The sequence below is a fragment of the Schistocerca serialis genome, chromosome 5 (genome assembly GCF_023864345.2).
Source record: "Schistocerca serialis cubense isolate TAMUIC-IGC-003099 chromosome 5, iqSchSeri2.2, whole genome shotgun sequence".
Taxonomy (NCBI): domain Eukaryota; kingdom Metazoa; phylum Arthropoda; class Insecta; order Orthoptera; family Acrididae; genus Schistocerca; species Schistocerca serialis.
The window spans coordinates 778,288,598-778,309,092 of NC_064642.1; the positions used below are offsets into that span (position 1 = coordinate 778,288,598).

Sequence of the window (20,495 nt, forward strand, 5' to 3'; positions counted from 1 at the left end):
TCTTCCGTAATGTCGTTCAATAATTCAGTTTGTAAATCCTGTGAGACAATGCCGTAAACCAGTTGTGAGACTGCTGTCACCGTCGTCGGGTCGGAACATTGAGCAGAATAAAATCGTGCGTAATGGTCGCAGATGGCTGCAGCAATATCGCGTTGTGTGGTGTGATGATGGCCGTCCTCAGTGGTGACGGCATGAATCAGCGCCCGTCTTCGCAATGTACGTTCTCGGATGACGTGGTACATGGTGGGTCGTTCCGTTGAGAGTCTGTCTTGTGTCCGCGCTCGGACGGTCGTCCCTTCGAGGTGTCGGCGCATCTGGGCTACGATCTGTGCTTTCGCACGCTGAACTGTCAGCTGTCGTTCCGGTGTGGGTGGTAAGGAGGCGCATTCGCGAAGGACGGTGAAATAAAAATCAAGGGTCTGCCACCTCCAAGCAGCAGTCTCACGACCATACGTAATAAAGGTTCGCCGTAAGGCCGGCTTGGCGCAGGTTAACCACCAACTAATCGACGTAGGATACGTTGGGAGGCGGCGGACGCACAAACTCCACGTGTCTTCGATGGCGCGTCGACAATGCGGAGAAGCGAGATGAGCAAGGTTTAATTTCCAGGGATGTCGGCTGCACCACACCCGTTGGCGACGAAGGGTGACGGCACATATATAGGCCTCGTGATCAGAAAAGGCTACTGGCCATGCCTCCGCGTCACTCACCGTTGCCGCGAGAGAACGGGAGACGTAAATCCTATCGATGCGACTAGACGAGTGACTCGTGAAATGGGTGTACCCCGGTCTATTTCCTCGGACATGTTCCCATGTATCTACTAGCTGGAGATCGCCGATGAGTGTCCCAAGTTCGGGGCACGGTGAATGGCGTGGCAGCTGATCTTTAGGTGCTTGGGTGCAATTGAAATCGACCCCTAATATCAAGTCATCGTGCCTGCCCTGAAAAAGCGGTGCTATTCCTTCTGCGAAGAAGAGCGATCGGTCACGACGGCGATTCGTTCCGGAAGGGGCATACACATTGATAAACCGGACGCCTTCCACAGTTAGGGCCAATCCTCTAGCGTCGGGGAGATATCGGACTTCGTCCACCTCGAGGCCCTCTCTGAGGAGAATGGCGACTCCACTGTTAGTTGGCGAGGCGTGGGACACATGAGCCGTATAACCATACATACCCGGGAAATCGGCGACGAAGACTTTTTGGAGAAAGACAATGTCAACGTCTGCTGCATTGAGCATGTCTTGGAGCAGCGACAAGTTCGTACGTGTCCGAATGGTGTTAATGTTGATGGTCGTCAAGCGATAGGTTTGTAGATCGTCTCCTGCGATGGGGGCTGCCGTCAGTGTCGCCGTAAAAGTTGGGGCTCGTGATCTGCTGGCCGCGTCCGTGCCATCATCTGTTGCTACTCGGGAGGGGCCGAGGTGTAGGAGGAGAGACCCCTCTCCTCATCCACCACAGCGGCCGTAGAATCGTCTTCAATGTCATCCGCCCAAGGTCCGTAAGTTAACGGTGGCTGCGGTAGAACACTTGTGGGCTGAGTGACTAAGGGTGAATCCGCAGTTGTTTCCGGTTGTGTACCAACTGCGGGCGCTGTGCTGGCCATCCGTTTTTCCGAGAGAGCGGAATCGGGTTTGTCAAAATCAGACAAAGTGACAGGTGAGGGCGATCTCGTGTCATCCATTTTCCTCGTCGTTTCGTCGGCCGTTCGGTCGTCAACTGGAGAAGACGTCCTCTGGAGGCAATCGTTTGAGGGTGTGCGACGTCGCTTTTTATGTTTTCTCCGTGACCTTTGTTTACGGACGTGGGTTTCTGTGTCCGAAAGAGTTTGTGGTTCCCGTATAGCATCCCCCTCAGGGAGAAAGGCAGAGGTCGGTAAAACCCTAGCGTCGAGTTCCATTCTCTCGTCCGAATCTTCATGTGGAGTCGATGGGCGGCGTTCTTCAACCCCTGCAGATACCGTAATGGTGTTGGTCAATCCAGGACCGGCGACAGGTGCGCATTCTAACGCTTCCTGTCTGCCGGGAGGGTTGTCGTCTGTCATGACGGTCGATCGTGTCACCTCTGCGTAATTGAGGGGGAGGGCCGTGAGCGTAGGAGGTGGTGTCGTGTCATGCAGTGGAAGTTGTGTAACCCGACGTTGAATACACGCCGAGCGCACATGACTCTCCTGGCCGCAACCAGAACAAGTACGAGGTTGGCCGTCGTACATTATTAGTGCTCGACAGCCACCTATGACTAAGTAGGACGGCACATGTTTATTTAATTCAATTTTCACTTGTCGGACGCCGTTGAGGACTTGGTACGTCTCGAAGGTGTTCCATGTTTCGGCCACGTGGCTAATTACCGTCCCATAAGGGCGGAAAGCTGAGGTAACGACGTCCGGTGGTATTACGAAAGGGAGTTCGAAGACTCTTAGTGTGCGTAATCCTAGTCCAGCATGGTCAACAGTAACCTCTCCGATGTCACCATCGGAGTGTTTGAACTTGAGAGTGTTCGCGCGTCTGTTCACAACTGCGTGACATAACTCGTCGTCGACCATCTTGACGTAAACGACGCTACTTGTGATGGATAGGTGGATACCGATGACGTGCTGTGTTGGTATTTGAACTTCGTCACGGATGAATCGTTCGACTTCAAAGGCTCGTGGTCGTGCGTAGTCGGGCTGGAAGCTGATCTTGATGGTAGCTTTTCTGTACGAATGAGCCATGGCGACTCAGTGTTAACGGACGCGACTATTAGCTGCGGCGAGGAAGTAAACAAACTACGCGCGCTCGCGACTCAGCGGACGGAACCGCGACTCTGCGGACGGGACGTACACAAGACGTCCTCGCCGCTCACCGGCCGAAAGCAGACTGTTGATTCAAAGACGCTACCCGCCTCTACTTCCCCACAACTGACCGATGCATTTGTTCGGGAGGACGTTTTATGACACTTGTTCAAGTTCAGCGTTGATCCATAGACCTACAAAGGTTAATTGACAGTCAGTCTTTGTCATTGAATGATGCTGCAGAAGATGACTGTAACTCGCTGATACTGATGTGAGGTATTTTCGGCATGTTTTCTACAGTCGTTTGCAGAGTATATTGATAGAAGTAAGGGGAGACTACAAATCGAGTTAATGAAAATTATACTGCAGCATCGCTTTCATTGCGTGTTACTTTGTCCACTGTAAACTGCGTAAATTCAACTAAGTATATTACCCGCGTGAAGCGGAGTGAAAGTGGAATTTTCATAAATGCAAACATACATTATCCGGTTGTTTTGCTGATGCGCTGCTATCACGCAACATGTGTTACCATGTCAGGCAGTCGTTAATAATTCATGATGTAGGGCTGGGCTTGACCGAAAGTTCCACAAACAATTAACCGGCCGCAGCAGCTGTTGATGTTATTCTGAAATATAAATATGTAACGGATATAACGAGATCGCGCGACCATCCGTACACAAAAAGGGCGCGATCGGTGGACGCTGGAAAATTCCTCCCTCTTGGAAGCGTCAAGCGAGTTCAACAGACACCGAAGCACCACTTTTCACTTCCATTTTACAACACTTGACATGGGCAAGTTAGTGGAGTACGCAGTCCTCATTCTGAGGCTCCTTGTCACGGTCCGCGCGGCTCCACCCGTCGAAGGTTCGAGTCGTCCATCGGGCATGGGTGTGTGTGTGTGTGTTGCCCTAGCGTAAGTTAGTTTAAGTTAGATTAAGTAGTGTGTAAGCTTAGGGATCGATGACCTCATCTATTTGATCCCATAAGACATTATCAAAAATTTGCAATTTACAATCCTCACACACACGCACACGCACGCATACACATTCACACAGCCGGCCGCGGTGGTCTAGTGGTTCTAGGCGCGCAGTCCGGAACCGCGGGACTGCTACGGTCGCCGGTTCGAATCCTGCCTCGGGCATGGATGTGTGTGATGTCCTTAGGTTAGTTAGGTTTAAGTAGTTCTAAGTTCTAGGGGACTGATGACCACAGAAGTTAAGTCCCATAGTGCTCAGAGCCATTTGAACCACACATTCACACACACACACACACACACACACACACACACACACATAAACGTCACTGCCATGAATTGCGCCAGTGTTTGAGTGTCACATGACTGCCCGGTTCCAGTTTAACACAATCTGTAGCGCACAAGAGCATGCCATTGCGCTCTTTTAAAGGAATACTTAATACAAGGCGCGTCCTGAAGGTAAGATCGTCATAATTTACCACACGGAAACTTTGTTATCAAAAACAAATACACCATGACATCATGAACTATACACCTCCAACTATTTTTTGACATAGCCTCCACTGACACTGAGACATTTGTCGCAGGTTGCATTTAATTGCAAGAAACCACCCTGATAAAACACGGTACCGTATGATGCCAAGAACTGCCGTACAGCCTGCTTCACGTCCTATACTCTACCAATGTTGTTTTCATTCGTGAATAGGGAGCGACACCTACTTAGACCTTCATCTTCTATTCTCTACCTGCCTTCTCTGAACGCGCAACACCAGCGACTAACCATTTAACGAGACATGACCTCTTCATCACCCACGATCTGTAGACATTCATGAACGATGAACTCACTTGTCCGCAGTATTCATTCATACCGGATAACGATACGCACTTCGGTTGGCAACCACGTCATCAATACGTTTACGCCTACCCATCCTGATGTGTTTTCGAGTAACCACGATCTCGCGCTTCGGCTCTCTGTGCATGCGTCATTCCTCAACCGCAGACGTTACTTCCTTCGTTCAACAAGAAACGTCTGTAGATTTATATGGCGTTTGTTTGTGTCACCTTGGGAACCATAGTCCCTTTCGAAATGAAAATGACGAAACTTATTTTCGGAACTATTCTGACATGTAATCCGGTGACCTTAAGCCTTATCGTAAAGTGGAAATTGACTGCAGCCTCTCTCCTTTTCGGGCAACGCCATAGAGTGTGGACTATCTATCACTATAATAGCGAGATGGATCTTATTTTCATCCCAGAGCGAGTGGCGGTCTGTTATCTGCTTACACTAAAATTGTTCGTAAAGGCAACAAGACAAACAGACGATATTCACTCACGTTTTCGGCTAGGTGATGTGGGATTCGGCAGGTATCAAATGCCGAATGCTGTTAGAAGACGATTTAATTGCTGCATTTTCGAAGGATTTATGGAGAAATGTTTATTACTGTCCTGCTAAAGACATACCTCAGGCAACAAGACAGGCATCGCACAATATAACAGCTTTTAAAACCATGTATCAGTAAGTTACTGTAGTAGCGAACAGAGCTATTTGTGCGCTGGGGACTAGTACTACAAACCAGTTGTCTTCATTTCCATTGCTGTTCCATGTCGCATCAGGGAAGGGGTATTATTCTTCTACTAATGTTGGTCTTCTTTGTAGCAACTTTTATTTTAGGTACAACTGAAGTGATTCAAGCAACGCAGTGGCATCTAATTAGCTCTTCCAGTTACCATTTCATGCCGATATGAAGTATTCAAAATTCAAAAAGAAACCCAAATCAGATATCTATAATGCAATATCGGATGTGAAAGATTAAAAGGAATGTACAGTAGCAAATGAAAAACGATTGTAGTTGAGGAAATAATATTGTAAGTCTACTGACGGTTCCAGAAGCAGTAAACTTCATACCGATAGATATCACAGCTAAGAAAAATATCAAAGAGACATACGGAATATGTCGTAGAGAACATTGAGGAAGTTCGATCTAGCTTGCATGTAAAGGGCAAAAAAAAATTGACGGAATCGAATCGGCAGTTATCGAATAATTACGAAAAAAAATTACTAAGCCCGTTGTCACATTTAGTGTCACATTAGAGATTCTACATTATAGAAAGCCTCATGAATATGAAACATTGGTTTCAAGATAAGCTACAGCAGAATATGCAAATGGGAAGCAAGTGGTCTGGGTTCCTCTCTGTGGCAACGTTTTTCACCGGCATTCATCATCACTTTTAATCTGATGGTACTGGCTATCTTCCATGACATTTTCGTCGCCTGATACGATAGTTTTAACGCTTACCGGTGAACCTGCCGAAGTTTTAAAGTTATCTTTCTATTCGATCACATCGCTTTTGAAAGACAAAGACAAACGTAACCACATCATGGGGAATCCCACTGAAGGCGGAAGTCTCATGTCCAGATTGTATGTACACTGTATAGTAAACATGAATGACGTCTGTTTGTTGGTATTCTACTGGATTAGGGAAAATAATATTTGTCTAGAATGACAAGCGGAGATGGCCTGGAGATATTATGCGATTAATTAGGTGTCCGTTATTGCGACTAGCTGTGTTTTCGGTTACTGCTTACTTCCAGCGAAAGTCTGACGATAGCAGGGTATAAAACTGAATAATAGTCTAAGCTTTCTTTCCATTAACCTTATGATGATAACATACTTGCAAAACACTTGTTTTCGAGGTCATCTGTTACAAAAATTTGTAACATTTATGCTCACGGGCTTTAAAACGACGCGCCGCGGCCTTGTAGTAGGGCCATCGCTGTGGTTATACGAAAAAAATTATTTTCTTTCTGAATAAAGCAACAAAATGTGTAAAGTTATGCTATCTAGTGGGTCGTCAAATACGTGTTGTTACTGGGGCAGCATGGGAGATGATATCTGGATCATACTAAATGACTCATTTGTTTTTTTCTGTAACGATAAGTTCAAAGGTGAGTTTTGTCGAATATAGATCGTTTTTTACTGTCTGTGTTCTGTCATATGTGTTCCCATGTCAGCATGCACAAATTTTGTCAATTGTTTTTCCATATCAGCATGGACAAATTTTTAAGAATAAGCAAAAACATGATATTTTACATATATCACGGAGCACTGAAGACTTCAGTGGACGAAATGGCAAGGCATCCGACAACATTTACTAGGGTTTTGGTTTTACGCGTACTCCTGTTGCAAATGAAGAACGATCACCGTGTGTCAATTGTTTCGAAATCCCAACTACGGAAAGGATGTTTCCTATCACAATGAAACGTCATTTGGTATCATATCACGATATTTTTGTAAACAAACGGCAGAATACTTTTCCCACAATTTAAAATAATTGAGAGAAAAAAGATTTAACTAAACAAGCTATGACTGCTAGAAAGGTTCTCCATTTACCTTACTAAGCTGCTCACCGAGTAGCAAAGTGTAAGAAACCTCACACCATAATTGTAGACAAAATTTCAGCGTTCATAAATAAATTACTATTGTGAAAGAACAAGTTGAATGAGAAAGAGAAACATAACGTTTTTCCTGCGGTTTTAAAAGAGAATGACTGTCAGCTGTTTGAAGGACTGAAGTCCGTGTTTGAGTATTATTTAAATGAATGTGGTTATTACTTTCTGAATTACTTCCCTGAACAACTAGATCAGCACAACAAGATCAAAGGTAGTTGAATATAGAACGCCCATCATCACTTATCGCTGAAGAACAAGATAAATGTATTGATATTTCTTCGGACTCCACACTGATATTGACGTTAGTTTCTTCATCAGTGCCTGAAGTTTGGATCCCGGTGAAGCACGAGTATTCGCAAATAAGTAACAGACTGCTAGGCGTTTTGATTTCTTTTGCAACATCCTACATATGTGAGGTAGGTTTTGAGCATTGTCGTTCATAAGCACAAAGTACAAATCGTGAATGAATGTAGAGAAAAACACGCTAGTGGCAATTTCCAAACTGTTTCCGAGATTTCAAGAACTGATGACGAAGAAGAAAGAAGCTCAAACTTCCAGTTGATTTAGTTGTAAGGAAAAAAATGGTTCAAATGGCTCTGAGCACTATGGGACTTAACATCTCTGGTAATCAGTCCCCTAGAACTTAGAACTACTTAAACCTAACTAACCTAAGGACATCACACACATCCACGCCCGAGGGAGAATTCGAACCTGCGACCGTAGCAGTCGCACGGTTCCGGACTGAGCGCCTAGAACCGCTAGACCACCGCGGCCGGCTAGTTGTAAGAATCAGATGTAACAACATTACAGTTTTATTAAAATGTGTTATGTCAGTATTTAATTAAAAAAAACCCACTGTTATTCATTTTCTTCGAAACTTTGTTTACCGTACACTTCGAGTCGAATGTTGTGGTCGTAAAGAGCCGCGGGTGTTAATGTTCAAGTCAAGGGAGCGTGGATCCAAGAAGTTTGAAACTGTTTTAGCTACACATTACTCAGCCACACGTCACGTAGGCGACATATGCACAAATTAGTGTTGGTGCAACATCTAATTTAGTCTTGTAGTGACAACACTGATCGTTGCCTGAAGTTGATGAATATGTGCTCTTCCGCAAAATTTGCTGTTTCAACAACCGCATGCACTGCAGCTTCTGAGACCTTCTGTAACAACTATATTTTTATCATCCAATCGTTGTTGAGCCATCGTGTTTGACATCAGCATAATGGATGTACTGATAGGACGTTATTGGTGGTGATCATACACATTATTAACGGAATCTGAGCTCAGATATTCACTTTGTAAACGTTGTAGATTCAGGCTGTGTGAAATAAGGATAGACCATTGACGTCACATGTTTCGTATAAACTCTGTGGTTAATTCTCAGTTCTAATTTCCAATTCTAAAGTTTTAGTTATTATTAAAAAGTGCCCTTGCTAAAGGCTTCAGGTAATAGGTCCTGATGCCGTTTGTTACGTGGTATTGCTCTCGTTAAATCAGTCAATGGTAGACTTTATTATACTTGTTTCTAAAGACGAAAAGAAGAGCCACTCTCTTTGATTGCGAAGCCATCTGCCAGTACTACGAAAATGGAGTAATTGCACTTCGTATAATCAAATATAAGTAATCAAATATCAGTTACGGTATTAGAGGCTGAAAGTCTTTGCACCCTGTACGCTCCATAGATGCTGAGATATATCGAAACCACTAGATTACAAGAGGTATGTTGCTCCAATTTATTCGTTTCTAAAAATTTTTGTATTTGTAAAACATTGGCTCCGACAACACATAAATCAACTTATATTAAAACTCTGTGTAGTTGCATACAAGCACCAACCATAAGAACATTGCTGGCTCCGTATAAGGAACGAATGACGGCCATGGCTCAGTATCACGAAGAGACCAAAGCTGATTCTTTAAGTAAAACCTAAAAAGCCATGGGTCATCCTCAATCACACGAGAATCTCTCTTGTGGCCATATGCCATTAAGATATGTCGAGTAATAATTCCACCATAAATTTTAAAAGAAGTTTAGTCCAGTCTTCTGTCCTGTAAAATCTTTACTTAAGTTATAAGTGAACAGAAGATGGCGAGGCGAAGAAAGGAAAGGAAAGGGATTGTTGCTATCAGTTGCATCGGGACATCACGCGGAATCAGCGGCGACGAGTGAATATGTGTACCGGACCGGTATTCGCACCCAGGATCTTCTGCTTAACAGGCAGATGACTTGAACCACTCTGCCATCCGAGACACAGCGTTATTGGAACTGCGGAGACCATCTCGGCACGACACACGTCTCAGCCACATTCCCATCGAGTGCCATATACCCGCAGTCCCTGCCCATTTCTTCCACATTCGTTCTCTGAGATTCCCGCAGGTGGTCGGACCTATTTGTGTGTCTGCACTGAAGAAGGTGGATCGATTGTCCAGCTAGGCTAATAAAATTATATCGACGTATGGTGTCTGTTCTTCAGGGCACGTCTCAAAAAAAGAGACACCACTAGTTCAGATAACTTTACTAATGTGATTTGGTTCGAGACGGAACATGCTGTAAAAACTCCAGAAGATTCCAGTTACCTATAAATGCCTGTGCAAGAGGTGTGTGCAACATTCAGTGTAATATTCTGTGCTGAGTTAGGCTGAATGCGACCATCTGGACGACGTCATTTTCACAAGCTCTCTTTACTCTGTCGGTTTCTTAATAACTCGAACGTCGTTGCCGCTCCTCACATATTAAATGCCTCTCATCACTCCAAAAGTACAGTACTACGTCAAATGCGTCCAACAGCTTTGCTGCACTATTACATAACAGTAAATATTTCTCCTGCTCCTTCTCCAAGTCCTATGATTGTGAAAGAAACTACTCTGCACTGATTAAATCTTTTTCTGTAATATCTGCATATCACACCTCTCGGCATATCACAGCAGCTTTCCCTCTTTCACAATGTAAACTATCCATATTTTTCTCACCTATTATCTTTAGTTTTCTTCCGTCCATCTCATTTGCCAATACTACGGAGTTATTTCTCACATTTTGTCTAACCAGTTCTTCTTCTCTACACTGAATTCTGTGTTAACGCACATTTTTGTTCAAAGTCATTACTCATGAAAAAAGTTAATATGCGTGACTTTTTTAAATTTCATGTGTTCATTCCCAAATTGTTGTTGCCGTTGTTGTCATAACACGAGTATCCTACAACAATGTATAATCTCTCTAAAACTAAATGCCTCTTTAATTAAATAGGGTAGAAATAGTTTTTTCGCAGTAACAATTTAGAAGACATGGGAAGTATAGTAACGCTTCCGTATGTTGCGAGATTGGAAATAAACATAGCGTTACCGTTCGAGAAACGGAGGTGTGTGCTGAAGTGTTACAGGGAAACAGAGATTGAAATTTGTGGTAAGTTCCTGTTGGTCCAAACTGCTGAGGTAATCCTCCCCTAGGCTTACACACTACTTAATACAAAAAAAATCAAATTTGTGAGAAATCTTATGGGACTTAACTGCTGAGGTCATCAGTTCCTAAGCTTATGCACTACTTAACCTAAATTAAAGGTCAAACACACACACCCATGCCCGAGGGAGGACTCGAACCTTTGCCGGGACCGGCCGCACAGTCCATGACTGCAGCGCCCCAGACCGCTCGGCTAATCCCGCGCGGCCTACTTAATACAACTTAAAGTAACTTACGTTAAGGAAAACAGACGCACCCAGGCCCGATGGAGGGCTCGAACCTCCGACGGGAGGAGCCGCGCGAACCGTGACAAGGCGCCCTGGACCACGCGGCTACACCGCGCGGGTAAACAGAGATTTTGAGTGAGCTTGAACGATGTGAAACAGTTGAATTTGCAAACACACAGGCACCGAGAGTAACAATTAGAAGAATCAGGGCCAAGTTTGAAGTCGATGGAAGGATTCACTATGTGAAGAATATACATAGGCGGAGAAAGAGACGTCGTATAGTCAGCAGTAAGTGCAGCAGCAGTGATGTGGACTTATATTCAGTCCACAAAAAGGTACAGAGTTCGGACAAATACATGGAAACATCGCGAGTAATGCATTCTTTAACACAACTGAACTGCAGATCATAGCAAAGCCTGCAGGTTGCGTTGTTGTGTTTATCACGAACGGTGCCTGCGCAACGTCTTCAATAGACACCAAGTGTCGGGTGGGTCAGAGCAATTCTGTGTGTTATTAGTGTAATTGTGAGCGCATTATTCTCGAGCTAAGTGAATTCAAACGTGAGCTAATTGTCGGAACTCGTATGGTTGGTGCTTCCACAATCAAAGTAGGCGAAGTATTTGGTGCCCCAAGAGGCACCGATCGAACATATATACCGTATAAGGGAAAGCAAAGAGACGTCATCCAGTAATTCACAACGTGGACAAAGATGTGTGTTGAGTGACGGAGACAGACGGCCTTGAAAGACGATTATGACGAAAAATAAGAGGACGACAGCTGCAAAAGGCACTGCATAATTGAATGCCGGCGACGCGAACCATCACATCACCAAAACAAAGCGTAGTATGCTCCAGAGGCAGGGATTTGCAGGGCGAGGTAGAGATCCAGAATGACTCGTAAGTGATGCAAATGCCCTTGTCAGGAAAACATGGTACGGAACCCTCAAAACCTGGAATATGTAGCAATGGAGGAACGTCATTTGATCAGATCAGTCTGTTTTCAACTTACAGCCGAGGTTATGTCCCAAGAGTGAAACACGGCGGTGTTTCGCTGATGATATGGGCAGACACATCGTGGTATTCCGTGTGGCCCATAGTTACTCTGTAAGCTGGCGTTGCTACCAAGGACTACGTGACCATATTGGCTGATGAGGCCCATCCCATGGTACGATGTTTGTTTCCCAACGATGCAGCTGTGTTCCAAGAGAACAGGGCCGCTATTCACACAGCTCGCATCGTCCAGTACTGCTTTTATGAGCACGAGGATGAACTGTCGCATCTCCCTGGCCACAAGAGGCAGCAGATCTCAATGTTATTGAGCCATTATGGTCTACTTTGGAGAAAAAGGTGGCTGATCGCTATCCATCTCCATCACCTTTACCATCATTCCAGGACGACTGGGAGCTGTATCGAATGCCAGTTGATTACATAGATCTTAATAGACATGGTTATGTGTTGTGTTTTTGATGTTTGCTTTTTTTCTCCACTGCCTGTACGTAAAGCAGCGCTTTGGCCAGACTGATCAGCTAAGAGAGAGGTCTCAAGATTTTGAGAACTCAGGGAGGAAAGCCTTACATTTCGACACTTTTCCGTGCTTTAAACTAGAGTGGATCCCGATAGGCAAATGGCATTTTGTGAGTGGTAACAACGTATATGTATAAGATTAATGTTTCCAAGTTTTAACTCTATGTTCGGATCATTTAATCGACGCAATTGTGTGTACTGGGCTGATGATCTGTGGTATGGTTTGGTATGTCGTCTAGAAAGTCTTACAGATATTTTTGACAGTAGACTTTATTACTGCCAACAGGATGGCGCACCACTTCACTTCCAACTTCTGAACTACACAGTACCTTCGAGACAGATACGAGGAAGAGAACGTATCACACCACGAACACTGGATGCACCAAGAAAGCAAACTGACCAAGTTTCCGATGTTATTCTATTAGAATCAACACAACTGATTTGTCGCTCAGATGAAATTCGTTGCCGAAGATGCGTTGCAATGGACCATGGGCAGTTTGGTCGTAAAGGACCTACAGCTGCATCTGAATGGACACGACCCCAAAACCTATGATTTCTATTTTATGTTATTAATCTTGCTTCTCTCCATTAAAAGCCAGTACTAAGACACTCCTAGAGTCAAGTCAACTGAAGCAAGTCACAGAAATCTGGCACAGCTTTTGAGAGCTTTCAACTGCAAAGCGCAAACAGCTTTAAGCGAAAACAATATCACGTGTTAAATTCCCTTTACCAACTTCTAGGACTTGTAGACGGGATTTAGTAGATAATACTTTGAATTGGAGCTCATGTCAGAAAACATACTTTATCCATACTTGCAACCATTTGAAAACATGCTGATCGTGCGACCACTCTTAAAAGTATATTATTAGGTGTGTGACCCAGTATATCACATTTTCCAGAATTTCACTCATTAATAACCAAAGAAACAAGCAAAGAAACTTGATCAGTTTTCACAAACATTGTTGTTTACAGTACGGCCTCTTCCATTTCGGGTGCGCCGCGTCTCGTTGGAGCATAAGAGTCGCGCCTACTGACGGTGGAGTTATCCTTTCTCGAAGCCGTTGTGTGATTATGGCGAAAAGGGTACGCGATGGAGTCGAACGTTGTGGATAACGATCTTGATGAAGGTGACGGGCAGCTCTTTCATTACATTGAGATTCGCCATACAGAAGGACCACGTCGTTATATTCTTCAGACATTACTCTAACCCTCACAGGCACTTGAACGAAGTTCGAACCAGGTGAGAGCGGTAGGACAGACGTCAAATAACATCAGCCAATCCGACGTAAGCAACACTCCTCCCTCAACTCGAACTGCTCTTTACCACACATACGTACAAAACTTGTTTTCAAACGGCTACAGGACGCAGGCAGGCGGTACTTTTCAAGACACTTGCTCCAATTCATACTACTGTCTACTCCGTCCCCTCTACAGGTCTTAGAAGTTCGTTACAGGAATTTCCGAACAATCTGTGGACCAATGATGTTGTGTCGGTATCTGGGCCGACACCGTGAAGTTGAGATGGCTGAAAAGGCAAGCTAGACTAACGCAGACGGCGTGAAGTACTGGAACAGGATACGTAATTAATGTTAGGAAGAAAAGTACGGAGCAGGTTTAATACTTAACTTTACTCAAACATTGTGGTACATCGATCTTGACGATACACAGGAGACTTTAAGTACAATCACTGTATGGCTAATGGCGCCTTGCTAGTTCGTAGCCATTAACTTAGCTGATGGCTATTCTGTCTCTCGGCTAATGAGAGAGAAAGGCTTCGTACATCTGGTCGGTAGCTAGGTTCTCGTACAACTGGGGCGAGTGCTCTCTCGTATCACGAGACCTGCCTTGGTGGTGGCGCTAGGTCTGCGATTACACAGTGGCGACACGCGGGTCCGACATGTACTAAATGGACCGCGGCCGATTTAAGCTACCACCTAGCAAGTGTGGTGTCTGGCGGTGACACCACAAATGAAGAGGCGTTGCAATACAGATGTTTACACATTCGCAATGTAGACACATGAAGCATCTGCGTTCAGTGTACAGAAACAGTGCATCACGTTTATACCACTGTTTCATTCTTTCATAGGTGTGGAGTACAAAATTGGAATTTCCCTACAGATGGTGCTAGCCGTCAGTGTAGGGTCCGTGAGAACGCGTATGTAGCGCCATCAGCTTCCTGCAACGGCTGACCACGAATGTCAGCACACAGTAACTCAGTTTCCATACATCGGTATCCGTTTCAAACCCGTAAATAACTCGACTATCGTGCGTACTAACTACGATTTGCGGACAGCTTTGGTTTGCTTTTACCATTTGAAGAAAACTGCTGCAAAATCGCATCGAATGTTTATCGAAGCCTTCGGCGAATGTGCTCTTGGGAAAACACAATGTATCGAATGGTTCAAAAATTCAAAAGTGGTGATTTGACATGAGAAACGACGGGCCTTATTGGATGAAGGAAATCGCGGAACTCGACACGAACTCGAGGAATAATGGAATGGGTCGCAGAAAGCCGTTCCTTATCGGCTGAAAGCTGTGGGAGAGGTGCAGAAAGTGGCAAAATGAATTCCGCATGAAGTGAATGGAAGACAGCAAGCAAATCGAAATACCACATTAGAAGTGCTGCTCGTCGGATACAATAGAAAATCGTTTCTCCAACGAATACTGACAGGTGAGCCGGCCGGAGTGGCCGAGTGGTTCTAGGCGCTACAGTCTGGAGCCGCGGGACCGCTACGGTCGCAGGTTCGAATCCTGCCTCGGGCATGGTTGTGTGTGATGTCCTTAGGTTAGTTAGGTTTAAGTTGTTCTAAGTTCTAGGGGACTAATGACCTCAGAAGTTAAGTCCCATAGTGCTCAGAGCCATCATCTACTGACAGGTGATGAAAAATGGATATATTTTAAGAATCCTAAGCGTCATAAACCATGGGTGAATCCAGGCAAACGATCGACATCCACACCAACACCAAATCGCTTTGCAAAGAAGACAACGCTTCATAATTCCACAGATTGTTCGGAAATTCCGGTTACGAATTTCTAAGACCTGTAGAGGGAACGTAGTAGAAGGGTGTCATCAATTATGGGGAGCTAAAACCTGTTGAAACCGTTAGCACAGATAGACAGCAACAGCAAATCATCGATTTAAATGGAGCATTACGTGGAAAACGACTGGAATATGGAAAAAGTCAATATTAAGTCGTATTGCTCCATGATAGCGCCCTATCACACTGCAAAACGGGTCATGGAAACGATCGAGGCGCTGAGTAGGGATATACTGCGGCATGCGGCTTGTTCTCCAGACTTGTCTCCGTCCGATTGTCATCTACTACCCTTTCTGGGATACCCTACCCTCTCACTAAACAACACTTAAATTCGTTTCAAAATATACGAAAACGGCTCGCCTAATGGTTTGCTCCAATAGAAGAACTGTTTTTTCAGCGTGGCTTCCACAGCCTGCCGGAGAGGTGGGAGGAATGTATAAATAGCAGTGGAGATTATTTTGAATAATTTATTGTTTATCAGTTTCAAACAACAAACGTGTAGTTATTGCAACCAAATTCCAGTTTCATACTTGGTAGGGATTCCTGCACTTAACTTAGGACGCACTTAGCAACTAATAAATACACGAAATCCTCCGTTGCCCAATTTACCTTTATTGTAATTTTAATTAATGTGGAAGAGATAAAAACACCAACCATGGAGGCAAAATGTACGCATCTAAAATCTACTTAAAAAAGAAATAAAATCACTTAAATTTGTTTCCACAAGAGGAGAATACAACGTCCCAATTCGGACCTCGCTAACGCTTACATTTTACTAACATTAAATATAACACGGTAAATAATCATAAATGAGACGAGAATAAATGGATATCACTATCAATCTTTACAGATCAGAATACGACTATATCCACAAAGGTTCGCTCCCTGCCAAGGGAGATACTTAACTTCAACATATAAGGTGATAACCGTAAACCCTAATTCCACTCGCCAAACGTAGTAACGATATAAGCGAGACAAATGTACTGAAGAAGGATAGGCGGATGTGCCGTAGTAAAAAGGGCCACTGTCAACCCCGTCAGGACGCGACCCCCGTAAACACGTCGGTTTCAGCTACCTGCTACATACATAGAGTCATTTGTAGCTTCTTAAAAACAATTAACATGAAAAGGCACAACTCGTAACACACTAATAAAATATAAACGACTACTTCACAGAACTAGCTCCTCTTTAGACAAAGCAAACAGCAGAATATTAATAACACGTGAAATATTTCTAACCTATAGCAAACTAAGGTACCACGTAATAGAATATCGTCTTGAGCTCATAGAATACTCAGTTTGACTTGCCTGTTTATAGGTCTTACAACTCAACTAAATAGTGTCAGCTTAAGCAAACATGCGAATACAAAACTCGAAATATGACAGGAATAATGACTGAAGCCACTGACAGTGCTAGGCTGCCACACAGAGGAGACAATAGTAATTTACAGCGGCACACAACCGACCTTACATTTCCAATTTAGTATAACCGGAATAAACAATTTTGTGTGTAAGAATTACTTACAGTACCATGAAAAGCTCCGAATAACACCTATTAGCCAAGGTTGGTGCTAGTATGGAAAGGCATCTTTAGTAATACAGAATTCGAGTGTATTCACTTATTGGAAGGGTTTCAACTTTGCATCCGTTCCCACACAGCTCTCTGTTTATACACTTCTATAACTTCTGCAACTAAAGAAGGGCATATAAATGCACATATAACTGAGACAGATTTAAGCAGAATAAAACAGTACCTTAGTATGGCACAAATGGCTTCATTTGCCTTACACGTGGGATATCTTCACCAGTCAGTAATTCCGAAATATATCCAACAACGCGTGACAGCATGACGCCGCCGTGGTGTCAGCTATTTAGTTCACATAATATCCTGCACAGATACAAGGCAGACGAAGCGTTTTCACATGCAACAGCGGCGAGCATCACACATTTCCTCCGACACGCTATAGACACATCTCAGTTTCCACGGCCTCTAACAAGAACCTATACATGCCCTGGCAGCAGAAAAGCCCAAAAGCTCAACAGCGCACCACCGCGGCACCAAACCCGAGGTCCCATCAAGTCACTGCCGGGAGCTCTCGCTGACCCTGTACAGGCGTCGTACCCCAGACCTCATGGTAAACGTCAACAAGCAACCTCCGACCCAGCGAATATCCACTCCGCTGTCTGTTTTCTCTCTCCGTTAACCACCCGACCACCGGACTGAATCACGGAAGGCAAAAATGGGGACCCTGTAATCGATGGCAGCGATGCCATTGTAAGTGCGGGAACACTGGCGCCAGCCGCGCCACGGCTGAGTACTCCTACGCATGGTACTCGGAAATCAAATTTTTCCATATTACTCTACAAACACACTTGTTGTTGTTGTTGTGGTCTTCAGTCCTGAGACTGGTTCGATGCAGCTCGCCATGCTACTCTATCCTGTGCTGGCTTCTTCATCTCCCAGTACCTACTGCAACCTACATCCTTCTGAATCTGCTTAGTGTATTCATCTTTTTGTCTCCCTCTACGATTTTTACCCTCCACGCTGCCCTCCAATACTAAATTGGTGAACCCTCGATGTCTCAGAACATGTCCTACCAACCGATCCCTTCTTCTAGTCAAGTTGTGCGACAAGCTCCTCTTCTCCCCAATTCTATTCAATACCTCCTCATTAGTTACGGGTTCTAACCATCTAATCTTCAGCATTTTTCTGTAGCACCACATTCCGAAAGCTTCTATTCTCTTCTTGTCTAAACTATTTATCGTCCTCATTTCACTTCCATACATGGCTACACTCCATACAAATACTTTCAGAAATGACTTCCTGACATTTAAATCTATACTAGATGTTAACCAATTTTTCTTCTTCAGAAACGCTTTCCTTGCCATTGCCAGTCTAAATTTTATATCCTCTCTACTTCGAACATCATCACTTATTTTGCTTCCCAAATAGCAACACTCCTTTACTACTTTAAGTTTCTCATTTCCTAATCTATTTCCTCAGCATCACCAGACTTAATTCGACTACACTCCATTGTCATCGTTTTGCTTTTGTTGATGTTCATCTTATACTCTCCTTTCAAGACACTGTCCATTCCGTCCAACTGCTCTTCCTAGTCCTCTGCTGTCTCTGACAGAATTACGATGTCATCGACGATCGTCAAAGATTTCATTTCTTCTCCATGGATTTTAATACCTACTGCGAACTTTTCTTTTGTTTCCTTTACTGCTTGCTCAATATACAGATTGAACTACATCGGGGAGAGGCTACAACGCTGTCTCACTCCCTTCCCAACCACTGCTTCTCGTTCATGCCCCTCGACTCTCATAACTGCCATCTGCTTTCTGTACAAATTGTGAGTAGCCTTTCGCTCCCTGTATTTTACCCCTGTCAGCTTTAGAATTTGAAAGAGAGTATTCCAACCAACATTGTCCACAGCTTACAAACACACTTAACTTTTTGTTTTCAGTTCTAATAGAAAATTGCCAAAATGAATACGTACAAAGTGCCGGGTTTGTTAGCCAGTGGACAGATCAGTTAACAGGTGACGGCAGCTGAGGCGGGCGGTGCTTTCTGTTGCAGGGGAACACCCGGCAGCCATGCAGCACGGCGGCCAGCGGGGGCTCCACTCGGGTCCGGCCGCGTCGACGCTGGCGGCGGGCGGCGCCCTCCTGCTGCTGCTGGCCTGCAGCTGAGTGGTCCAACCATTGGAACACCTGCTGCGCGCCACCGCGGGCGCTGCCGCCGCCTGGGGCGCCGCCGGACTCGCCTCGGCAACACCGCTGTGGACACTCCCCACTGGCGCAGTCTGGCCAACCTCTTTCTGTACGTTCTACTCGGTGGGAGACGTTTTATTGTGTGGTGAGGGTACAGGGTCACCTGTTGACTGTGGAATAGATTTGGCCTAGGTGACAGTGCCATTCAGGCGACTCGTCTCTGTAAATACACGTATCTTTGGGAAGCTCTTTGTTATGAACGGTAACCAGACCGCAGACCGGAGTAGTTGCTTGATCGTCATTGCATCGTGTTAACACTTACAGTGACCGAACAGCGTTTCACTGATGGGCAACTTACACCACTGTAGGTATATACCTGTCAATCAGTGAGTATGTGTCAGAGAGTCGAGTGAAGTTATCCGTAGGAGACTGTCGCGCTCTTCGTTTCGAGTGAACCGATTCATCGTGTTTCAGCGTACCTTTTTGGTGTCATCACAAGGACGACTATAATTTCAAATCATTGTGAATGTTGGACTGTTGTGTTTTTCAAATTATTCGTGGATGTAATATATCTCTATTGTGAAATAGTTTTAATACAATACCTGACAACTAATTTAATGTTATTCTCCTTTAAATTATACGATGAGTTGGTATTTATGAGTCTATAACATCGAATTCAATGAAAACCATTCCAGTAGCATTATCGATGGATGTTGTCATTGGATTATATAACAGTACTTGCCAAAGTATTTTCTGAAAAACGAAACCTGTTGCTTGAATAATGTACTTGTGAACTATTTTTCTTGGACAGAAATTAAAAAGAAATTACCCTATCAAGACCTCATCAAATCCAGTGCTTTTTTTCCATCCATTTCCGAAGTTGAAAACACATGTAAGTTAACGTCCAAACCAGGACCAATAGAACTACACACTGACGGTTATCTCTGTCATTTTCATGGTTTTGTGACTTTCCATTGTTTTTTAAACTGTAATTCATATTTCTTTATAAGTGAGATTCATATTTGAAGTAAGGTAAGTGAAATATTTTACTTGACACATTCCATTGGCTAAATTCGCATTGACATCATGGTAAGGACACTACTCTTACACCTCTCGGACTGTGGTTACATAACTCTAGAAAAAAAGTGTTAGTACTGAGTAGTTCGCTAGTCTTACGAAGTTTCTATAGTCTGAGTCTCGTAAGATGATTTTCCATATTCCATTCGATTACCCGTGGCATGTTTGTTCTCTTTTAAAAAAATTCTCTACAATTTGTTTTGTTCTAATATAATGCAAACTTATCAATGTGTAGAAACTGTAGCCATTAGCTTTATCAGTATCACCAGCT

General features: G+C 44.2%; 1 protein-coding gene across 1 annotated transcript in view; it reads left to right on the forward strand.

Moving 5' to 3' along the window:
* The window catches only part of LOC126480957 (zwei Ig domain protein zig-8-like), a 416,626-nt gene extending 396,713 nt beyond the window's left edge, over nucleotides 1–19,913 (forward strand). The window contains exon 6 of the mRNA XM_050104387.1: nucleotides 19,014–19,913. Coding sequence (XP_049960344.1) covers nucleotides 19,014–19,126 — 113 coding nt within the window. The 3' untranslated portion in view covers nucleotides 19,127–19,913. The remainder of the gene's footprint in view (nucleotides 1–19,013) is intronic.
* Nucleotides 19,914–20,495: the final 582 nt, after the last annotated feature.